This window comes from Cephus cinctus, unplaced genomic scaffold (assembly GCF_000341935.2).
Source record: "Cephus cinctus unplaced genomic scaffold, Ccin1 Ccin1_scaffold0696, whole genome shotgun sequence".
NCBI classification, from domain to species: domain Eukaryota; kingdom Metazoa; phylum Arthropoda; class Insecta; order Hymenoptera; family Cephidae; genus Cephus; species Cephus cinctus.
This window is the reverse complement of record NW_014333318.1, coordinates 166786-176554: the sequence shown is the minus strand read 5'-3', so window position 1 is coordinate 176554 and position 9769 is coordinate 166786. Positions and strand designations below refer to the sequence as shown.

Here is a 9769-nt window from a genome sequence, read left to right as displayed (position 1 = left end):
TACCAAGAATCATGCGTAGGTTAGTTATTGAACAGGAAGAGGTCATCTAGGGTTCGCAAGTAAATCAGGTAATTAACCACTCAACTCATCAAAGGACTGTAGCCAACTTCATTTCTCACAATACAAGCAGTTAACTTCGCATCAGGATTGCTGCAGGACTCGAGTTCTCGTATATTCCCAAGAGCAATAAACACAGAGCTAATGATCTTTCGAACAACAAAAACAGAGACAGTTATTGAGAAGCAAAGAAATGGCTGAAACTCATGACAGAGGAGCACGCATAAACATGACAGATTTTCCTACCGGACAGAAACTCAACTACGAGGAGCATACGCGTGAACGTGCCTTTACCTTTTCACGGCGGAAAAGCGGCGGGAATTTAACGGTAGCTATTGTTCTTCTCAAATACTCAAAACTCGCTTGGACCTTGAAAGTGTCAATTATTTGTACACGTATTGTAAATTGGAGCTTCTTTTTCTTTCTTTCTCTCCTTTTACGTCCTCATTATCGTGCATGCTTTACTATTAAATTATTATGCATCTCTAACAATTTCCGTTGCCCGTAATGGCCGAACGTGCGTCTCTGTTTATACGAAATAACTAATAAACAAGAAAACCTGCGTACATGTACCGGTGTCTATCCTTTTTTCTTACGTCATTATTCGTATATTTCTTTCTACTTTATTGACCACGCAATTTTTTAAACTAAGTCAAGACGTATCCGTGCACGTACACCGGCGGCAGATTGGATATCGTTGAAAACATTAACCTCAAATATCCACTAGGATTATGCTAAATGTTTATAAACGATCAACGTAACATCTGCGAAGTTAGTTCCAGTAAGTAATAGTATATTAATATTAATATTATTAATAGTATTATTATTATTGTTATTATTAGGCATAATAGTTACATACGTTACAATACATACATACAAGTGCCCGTCCACCGGTGATTCTCTAATATATGTATATATAATTTTTTTAATTGTATCCTTTTTTTCCGTTTTGTCTTCTATGTCTTTCATGTATATTGTTTATATATACGTACGTATATATATATATAAATCTTGTGTATACTATATACATATGCCTACGTATATGTTTCTTTTTTCTTAACGTTTTATAAATAGTATACCCGTTACACGTCATTAGAATAATTGGAATCTCCACTTTCTCCTTTTGTGAACGTAACAAAGAGGGGGCGAAGGGTGAGGGCCAAACGAATTTTATTTCTTCGCTCGTGCTGTTCTTTATTTTTTTGTTCTCTGTTTCCTCCCTTTTATTTTAAGATTTTCTTTGTCTATTCGTACGTCCGTATACGCGCGCGTGTATATATAGATCGATACCGAATAAATTCATATGACAAAAAAATTATATAACTCGGATGTCGGTGACGTCATAATATAATAAGAAATCGTTCGAAAATACGGTGGCGCGGGCTGGTTTTTCATTTTCTTATCTTTTTCTTTTTTTGGTTCATTTTCTTGTCTTTTTTGGTTTTTTTACCATTGTCGGTAACTATTCCGCAAGAAGAATAGGTGCCGTTCCTTTTTTTTAAATTCACACGGATAAGTAACGCGTTACATATTACACTTCATTACAGATTCAATAATATATTTTATGTACAGAGGGCAGGCTTGCCTAGTAGGGAACTTCGTTCACGGCGTTTGAAAGGATATCGGATTACGCGAGGATGCTTATCAGATCTTATCTTTCTACTAATTTTTGTTTCTCTTCCCTTTTTGCAGCCGTCAGTGAGCTGCATGTCTGCCTCTTAAGCTTGGAAGAAATTTTCAATGTAAATCAAATAAAAGTCGATTCGAGATTCTCAGCAGACACCGAAGTGGATCGCCTATGGTAACTTTGGTAAGGGCTCGGTCACACTCGTCGAACGCAACTTTCGACCAATAACACAATGTGACAAGAGGTGATAGTATACGTGACTGTGGACCTATCGACTGGGCGAACGTCAACGTCAAGATGGTATAAATAGGAGAGATTTTGTCATTCCGGAGTTTCCGGATAATATCGGATATCCTTCTCTTTGGTATCTCATTTTAGATTCCTTCGTATACATTTTGTACGGATTAAAATATAAGGCGAATCTGTCTGGTCGATAAACGAGAGTGGAAGGAATCGTATAGTAAGAGTACACGAGGTACCGGATATCTGGTAAATATATGCGCATGCGTGATAAGGGCGAGAATCTTCTTACCGACCGCGCAAGAGAAAATTACCGTGGAATATACTTCGTCTGGCTTTTTTCCTTCGCGTTTAATACGATTGTTTATATACGACGTGAGTTCCTCCAGGTACGCGATATTGCACTACCATTTATCCCTTCGCACGCCGTAAATCTCTATTAACATCGTCATGATGACCATACTCTGGTGTCCAAGCTTTAAGGAGCTTCCAATGTAAAGTAGTTGTGCTTAACGACATCGTCAATTTGAATTCAAGCATCTTCATATTTCATAGGGTTCAAGGAAGAGACGTTAATGGCATTTCCTATTGTGATAAGGGGTGAGTGGGTTGAATGGCTGATTGATTAGCTATTCGAATGACTGAGTAGACGATTTGACAAAAGGGGTGCAAAGACAAAATTTGATGCCCGAAGCCAAAGTAAACGACGTCTTCTCTGAGAGTAGGATTGGTTATAAGTGAGCTTGTACACCGGAGTAGCAGTGATCGGGCCACGACCATCATGTTAAATAAAGAATAATAAATAAATAATAAACAAAGGAACGACGAAGAAGATGGACTAGCTAGCTAACATCGACACTCCACGTAGAGACGTGTACTTCGTGCTTTTTTTAGCAGTTGCAGTTGGTATTCGCAGGATTAGCCGGCTGATCGGTGAGTCGTTGGCCTTTTGCTTGTCCACCACCCCCAGCCATTAGGGTCGGATCGCTGTCCAGGGATTCGCTCATCTTGTCGCATATTATATCCACTAGCCGCTCGAAGACGGCCTGCGCATCAATAACAAGTAAATTATATTTTATAATAAGCGACAAAAATTAATACAAAATATACAACTTTTATCCCAGTTTCACATATATATTCAAATAATGAAAGTTATTCAATGTTCTCATCACGAAGCAGACGATTTGCTTGCGACTGTCGGTAAAGTCGCATAGACGACCGACTCGGTCGGTAATGTACCTTAATAAGAATTAAACGAGTCCTACCTTCACATTGATATTTTCCTTGGCTGAAGTTTCAAAAAATTGGACACCCAACTGATCGGCCAACTGTTTGCCTCTCTCGAAACTAATAACCCTCTCGTCCTCCATATCGCATTTGTTGCCCACCAGGATAACCTGAGCATTGTCCCACGAGTAGGTCTTTATCTGCGTCACCCAATCTTGCACAGAATTGAAGGATTCCTCGTTGGTTATGTCATACATGAGTATGAAGCCCATCGCGCCTCTGTAATAGGCCGTTGTGATAGTCCTATATCGTTCCTGTCCTGCTGTGTCCTGAAATATAACCCAAGTAAGAACAACGACAAGCCTCGTTTCTATCAAGCGACAATAAACAATAGAATCGTAAGAAACATTCAAAGATACTTACCCAAATTTGAAGCTTGACTCTTTTATCGTGTCTGAAGACAGTCTTCACTTTGAAGTCAATTCCAACGGTCGAGACGAAGGCTGAAGTGAAGGAATCGTCTGCGTACCGGAAGAGGAAGGAAGTCTTGCCGACGGAGGAGTTCCCAATGATGAGAAGCTTGAACATGTAATCGAAATTCTGATCCGCGGCATCTTTCTGCCACTTAGGATCCTGACCCGCCATCTGAAAGTAATAAAAAACTTATTAATTACAAAAGAGACAGGTTATGTTTGATCATGGCAAAGGGTCACGCACGATCATCCCGAGAAGTTAGTCAACAAAGTAAACGTCTCGGAGAAGATAAAAAGTGATGAGTGAAGTAGATGGCGATCATATGGATAAGTAAATTTACAAGATGGCAAAAGTAATTTAATTAAAATCGCGTCCATCGCGTCTCGAAAGAACAATATCAAACTCATAAGGAAAAAAAGAGGTAAAAATTCCTTAGATCAACATTTAAATTAATCTCTTTAATAATATACGCACAATTCACCGCTGCAAAGTAAATCGCGTTATCACCCTGATAAAAGATAACCTCAAAATTTGTCCAACATGATTTTGCTCTTCCTGACGCAGATTCGTGCAAAAATCATATTATATACATGTACGATTCTATTCACACACATATTAATATTTTATTCTCATACGTAAATAACAGACTCTTTGATTTTCAAAATGGCGGATCGTAATTCATTCACGTCGATACCGAATAATCTCCTGAAGTAATTTCGACGATGGAAATCATACGAGACATCCGCGTGCGGAGTTCTAGAACCGAATCCTTGACAACCCCTGTCGGGGGGCTGCTCACCCTCGACATTCCCGTTGTATCCTTTAACAAATTCCTAACGATTAATTAATCAATTACTGAGCTGGTTGGATCATCCGACATGGTGCACCGGCCAAGCACAAGTAAACGCAAACTGATACGAGCGACTTCGTTCCGTCCTTCACTTCAGGCTACTCGAGCTACTCGGACGACGTGGCGGTCCTGCTTTTCTTCGACTTACGAACACACTTCGTTTCTTCCTTCTCTTTTTAGCAGTGAACGATACGTTACACGTTCACTTGATAAAGGCTTACACTCACGGAACATGCGTATCAACTTTTCCGGTATTTCGTTGTTGCCATTACGTGACTACTTGCACCTGTATAAATGCCTCTTCTGTATGATATGTATACCTATATATATGTATATCTAATGTTAATACACCATATATGCAATACCGCAAACGTGCTGCAAAGAGGATGCACGAGTATGACGTTGTGATAATACATTTTTATACTACAGTAAAAAGTGTTACAATCAATATGAAAATAATTGGATGATTAATATTGATTTTTTGAATTAATATTATAGATTTTGAATGTAAAATTATTCTCTTTGTGAATCAGATCACATACGGTGTTGGAAGACTCCGTGGTTCCTTGTGAAGATTATTGATCGAACTGTCGGGTGCGTCAATTGGTCTCGATATGATTCCTAACATAGAGTCGAAGAGTTAATTTTGAGATTTAGATATTATTACGAATTTTCTTGTGCTTTAATGACTTTCTTGCTGATTGCTTATTGTAATTGTGCATCGTAAACTAAGATCAGCTCCGTACGATAAACCAGATGAATTCTGGGATTTACGATGTGCGTATAGTCCGAGCAAGAAGTGTGCCATTATGATTTCTGGAACCAATTCGATGTAGTATTTCAATTTTTAATATAGAAAGTTGTAATTTTAAACAATTCTAAAAGTTTCCATAATTTACAAAATTTACAGAAATTTATACCTTGCATGGATTTTTGAATTAATCGTATAAATAAACTTTACGAAATTATCAAAAGGTCAATTGCTGATTGCAATTGAACGTCAGCCGTGCAACAATATCAGGTTGTGGCTTGTTTTGAAAAATCTTGTTCCACATTATTTGTGGCTATTCCACGTGTCAATAAACTTCTGCGTCAAATGAGAACGGAAAAAAAAATAACAGAAACGTAATACCTTTCTATATTTTTTCGTTTCATTTTTCATAATTGCCGCACCCCGCCTTTTTATTTTTTCTCAATAAAATTATAAAATTACATGTATCGAGTAACACTGACAAAACACAATTTCCAACGAGACATCCAATCCTTCCTATACAGATCCAATAGCAGATGCTTGGAAAATTTATTTAACATGGACGAACATAATTTATTATTACCCCAAGGTAATTAATTACGACCTAGTAATTAGCGAAATTTAATATTCCACACCTAGCCAATGGGAAGTCATATTCTCTTGCCTTTAACGGTGTAATACAAATATTTTCTTAAGATCGATTTCTCCGTTATCCCAACCCTCCATTCGTATTCCTCCAGCGTTCTTCTTGCTACTATTCCAACACACCCTTGCAGGATGTTCAATTTCAGCACCTCGACCCTTTGACTCATCCTCGTACTCACTCTTTCCCTTTTTTTTCTATCAAAACAAAAATTCATACCAAAAAATTGCACCCTCTTCGCTTTTGCCTTTAACGTCAAATTGTGCGAAGATCTGTTCATAAAATGATTTTATTCAACGATGGCCTTAAATAATCTCTTTGATTTAAAATATGAAAAATTCTCCTATGGAAACGAACCTTAAAGGTTTATATAAAGAACCGATCGATTATCTATATCCATCGTTTTATAGTGTATTTAAAGATTTCTATATATGTAATTTCAGGAATTGTACAGTCACCAAGGGCACTTCTGGGCTTAACTTACGTATATGTGTTACGAGAGTTTCGACAATTTTTATAGGTTTCTTGAGTCGCGACCTAATTATAAAGACAGCGTTGAATACTCGGCTGAGAGTCAAAGCAGCAAGAGTTAACGGAAAGCTGGTTTTGGGTCACGGGCTTTGAGCTTCTGAAAACGTGTCTGACGCTGTGTGACAGGAAATGGACTTATCGCTGTTAGCCACCGTGAACACGAAATGACCTCAAGTATTCACAGGAGACGCGTGATTGGATGATGTTGATAAAGAATTAAAGGACGAACCAACTGATAGTGAACCAGTAAGCCAGTTCCATTCAAAGGAAATCAATATAGGGGCTAATCCAGGGTATGGCGTACTGTTGTAAAAAAAAATATATATTTTTTCACATTCCCTAGATCGATTCTCATGACGGTCGATTTCTCTTCTTTATTGGTTTTATACACATACACACACTCTCTCTCTCTCTCTCTCTCTCTCTCTCTCTCGCTTGTACTCTCCTGTACTCTAGTTCTCTTTCTCTCTCTCTCTCTCTATCTTTCTTTCTCGCTTTCCTGGTTCTGTATTGCGATACGGGCAAAACGGACTTTGATGTGAGTTGACGGATTAAACTAGGTCTTGCTATTAGATTTTCTTTCGTACCTCCTGTAAAAATGTTCACGGACGACACGAAAGCCTGCGACGGGGCGGCTTCACCTCGCACACTCGGCTCACTTCACGTAGCGATGAATTTTTAATTAAGAAAGGAAATCTCGTAATAAACAGACCGGACTGGCCTCGGGAAAGCCTCGCGCCACTATAGACACTATAGCTAAAATATCGACCATTTCGAAGACCCCCGCCCGTGCCCGTAACCGGTGCCAATCCGTGATGTCTGCGCCTGCGTCCGGCCACCCCAACTAACATCAATATATCGCCAAAAGGTTCTACCTCCCGCTGTTCTCTCGTTCGAGTACAACTTGTTGATTTTCAGAAAACTTCACATTCATAGCAGCGCTCTACGAATCTACTCATGTACTGTTCAGAGACCCCACTTTGATTCGTTGAAAAGTAGAGCATGCCTGGTGAATGATTTCTTTTATCTTAACTGACCGACGGGCACGGACTTCCGGTTCTTACCGGATGCGGGTAGATGTGTTGGCAGATATAAGGATTTTAGATGTCTCTTGAAGTTTGTGATGGATTTTTAGCGGTTGTCGTTGGTTTTAGCACTTTTTTTATTTTGGATGAGTTGAAAGTCGTGGAGAGGACGGAAATGATGCAATGGAACGAAACTCACGGATTTTCGTAGTTCGTGGTTGTTTGAGAGAATTTTCGATAGATGGCGCTGCTGTATTCAAGTTGTTGGGGTTGCACATCGTGTAACGGGCGTTAAAGAAGAGGTCTGTTAAATACGAACGTTTGAACTTTATTATGTAAAAATGTATTTTTTACATATATTTTTACTGCTATAATGGAAAGAACTAGTTAAAGCATAGAAAGAACGATGCTGAGCTTGTTAAATGTGTAAACCTACATAAACTATACTTATGCCCTAGCGTTGGCACGAGGAATGACGTCAAGGCGGGAGATTTAAAATTCTCACCAATAGGATTGTTCCGATGGTGCCCACTCTGTGACGCTGGTTGTCGGTAAAGTCGAGCGCGATTTTGCCGACCAGAAGGATGATGAGTGCTGCATTGTGGACACTGCGGTGGAAGTAGGCATCTTTGGTAGTAAGCCTATTTTTTCAAGGTTCTAAAAACTAGCTTTCGTACAAGGAGCCCACGATCTTGTATACAGGTCTAGGCACTAAACGTGTTTCACGTCTTCCAAGCGTAATCCTAATGAACCAGATTTAGAAAAATTATTGTTGAAAGTGGATGAAAGAAGCGGCCGATTGCGCATGCGTACAAAAAGGTTCCTCCGATACTAGCGCCTCATATTCCCAACTAAAATCCGGAATCACAACCATCACAAACGGCACATCCATTATCGCCAATTTTTGCTGTGTCCAGACCTGTATACATATAAGATCATGGTGCAGCCAAATATTAATCCTGTGATTAATTCAATGGGGCCTGACTGGCTGAGTGCTGAACATAGTACAGGGGTAAGTTTCGCAGATTTTATGAATTTATAACTATGCAGTATTCGGTATAAATGTTATTCACTTGGTAGAGGTTAGAATGACAATGCAAACTTCTAATTTCCATCAGTCATTATGCATTTTTTTTTTTTGGAAGGGTTTATTATGGGTTATTCAGTTTTTTGTAAATTCATTTACATATTTATTATTAGTGACACAGATCTTTTATATTCATTATTTTTCAGACTTCGATCATGGCTATTGAATTCGATGGTGGTGTTGTTATTGGAGCGGATTCTCGTTCCACCACAGGGTAAATATTAGTTTATTTAATTTGACCAAATTGTGGTTTTAATATATTTAACAGTTACCATTGACGCTGGTTTTTTTGTTCCTTACAGAGCATATGTTGCAAATCGTGTTGCTGACAAGTTAACAAAAGTGACTGATTATATTTATTGTTGTCGGTCTGGTTCTGCAGCAGACACTCAAGCCATTGCAGATATAGTAACGTATCACTTGAATTTCCATCAGTAAGTTTCCTTACCTTTCACTGTTTTAATGGATTATCTGAGATAAATATTTATAGAGTAATGAAACATATTTGCTTTTTTCAGAATGGAATTAGGTGCACCAGCATTAGTAGAAACTGCAGCAAATGTATTCCGCGAAATGTGTTACAACTATCGCGATTCTTTAATGGCGGGTATCCTGGTAGCTGGCTGGGATCGCAGGAAGGGTGGTCAAGTTTATAGTATTCCTCTGGGAGGAATGTGCACTCGCCAACCTATAGCAATTGGTGGTTCTGGTTCCAGCTATGTATATGGTTACGTAGATGCACACTACAAACCTAACATGACAAAGGATGAATCTGTAGAACTTGTAACAAACAGTAAGTTCATTAAAGTACCTCTTCAATGAAAAACGAGAACCAAGTCCTCAACTGCTACAACTGTCATATAAAAATTCAAATTTTTCAGCACTGGCTTTGGCAATGGCGCGTGATGGTAGTAGTGGTGGTGTCATTCGACTTGGTGTAATCACAGAAGCTGGTGTCGATCGAAGAGTCATTCTAGGAGACCAACTGCCAAAATTCTACGAAGGATAAACTCACAGAGCATCCCCAAATTTAAAACAAAAAATAAACTCTGGTTTAAGAGATACTATGTACTTGCTGTACCCTTCACGGTGAGATTTCCATTTGCTAAATAAAACTACTATAAACAGAATGTCCATTGTTTCACCTTTCTTTCTTATCCTTAACCTTCACTCGTACCCTATTAAACTTCAAAGAGAACGAAGAACAAGCACAGTCCATAGGGCAGTTACTCGATGACAACAATTGACTTTAATAAA

The 9769-nt window shown here is 38.7% G+C and overlaps 2 protein-coding genes across 6 annotated transcripts; one reads left to right on the top strand and one right to left on the bottom strand.

The window, feature by feature from the left end:
• Positions 1-88: 88 nt before the first annotated feature.
• On the bottom strand, positions 89-7281 carry LOC107270046 (ras-related protein Rab-3). 5 transcript variants are annotated; one of them, XM_015744672.2, is made up of 4 exons: positions 6988-7281; positions 3575-3796; positions 3190-3480; positions 89-2970 (listed from the first exon to the last, which is right to left on the bottom strand). In XM_015744672.2, exons 2-4 carry the CDS (start codon positions 3794-3796, stop codon positions 2815-2817), a joined length of 669 nt encoding a protein of 222 aa, XP_015600158.1. In that variant the 5' UTR covers positions 6988-7281; the 3' UTR covers positions 89-2814. The 5 variants fall into 5 exon arrangements, with proteins under 5 accessions (XP_015600158.1, XP_024943220.1, XP_015600156.1 ...); XM_025087452.1 differs by lacking the exon at positions 6988-7281 and adding an exon at positions 5018-5101; XM_015744670.2 differs by lacking the exon at positions 6988-7281 and adding an exon at positions 4482-4601.
• A 992-nt stretch (positions 7282-8273) lies between these two features.
• On the top strand, positions 8274-9642 carry LOC107270048 (proteasome subunit beta type-6). Its single transcript, XM_015744673.2, has 5 exons — positions 8274-8437; positions 8659-8726; positions 8815-8946; positions 9031-9305; positions 9394-9642. The coding sequence occupies exons 1-5, from the start codon at positions 8363-8365 to the stop codon at positions 9519-9521; spliced, it is 678 nt and encodes a 225-aa protein (XP_015600159.1). The 5' UTR covers positions 8274-8362; the 3' UTR covers positions 9522-9642.
• The last annotated feature ends 127 nt before the right edge of the window (positions 9643-9769 follow it).

Excerpts from the sequence above, each read along its gene's own strand:
- LOC107270046 (XM_015744669.2), bottom strand. The coding sequence starts at position 4,433 with ATGTCGAGGGTGAGCAGCCCCCCGACAGGGGTTGTCAAGGATTCGGTT. Across the intron at positions 3,797-4,319 it reads TTACTTCAGGAGATTATTCG|ATGGCGGGTCAGGATCCTAA; the intron begins GTATCGACGTGA and ends TATTACTTTCAG. Across the intron at positions 3,481-3,574 it reads GAGTCAAGCTTCAAATTTGG|GACACAGCAGGACAGGAACG; the intron begins GTAAGTATCTTT and ends GTTATATTTCAG.
- LOC107270048 (XM_015744673.2), top strand. The coding sequence starts at position 8,363 with ATGGTGCAGCCAAATATTAATCCTGTGATTAATTCAATGGGGCCTGAC. Across the intron at positions 8,438-8,658 it reads GTGCTGAACATAGTACAGGG|ACTTCGATCATGGCTATTGA; the intron begins GTAAGTTTCGCA and ends ATTATTTTTCAG. Across the intron at positions 8,727-8,814 it reads GATTCTCGTTCCACCACAGG|AGCATATGTTGCAAATCGTG; the intron begins GTAAATATTAGT and ends TGTTCCTTACAG.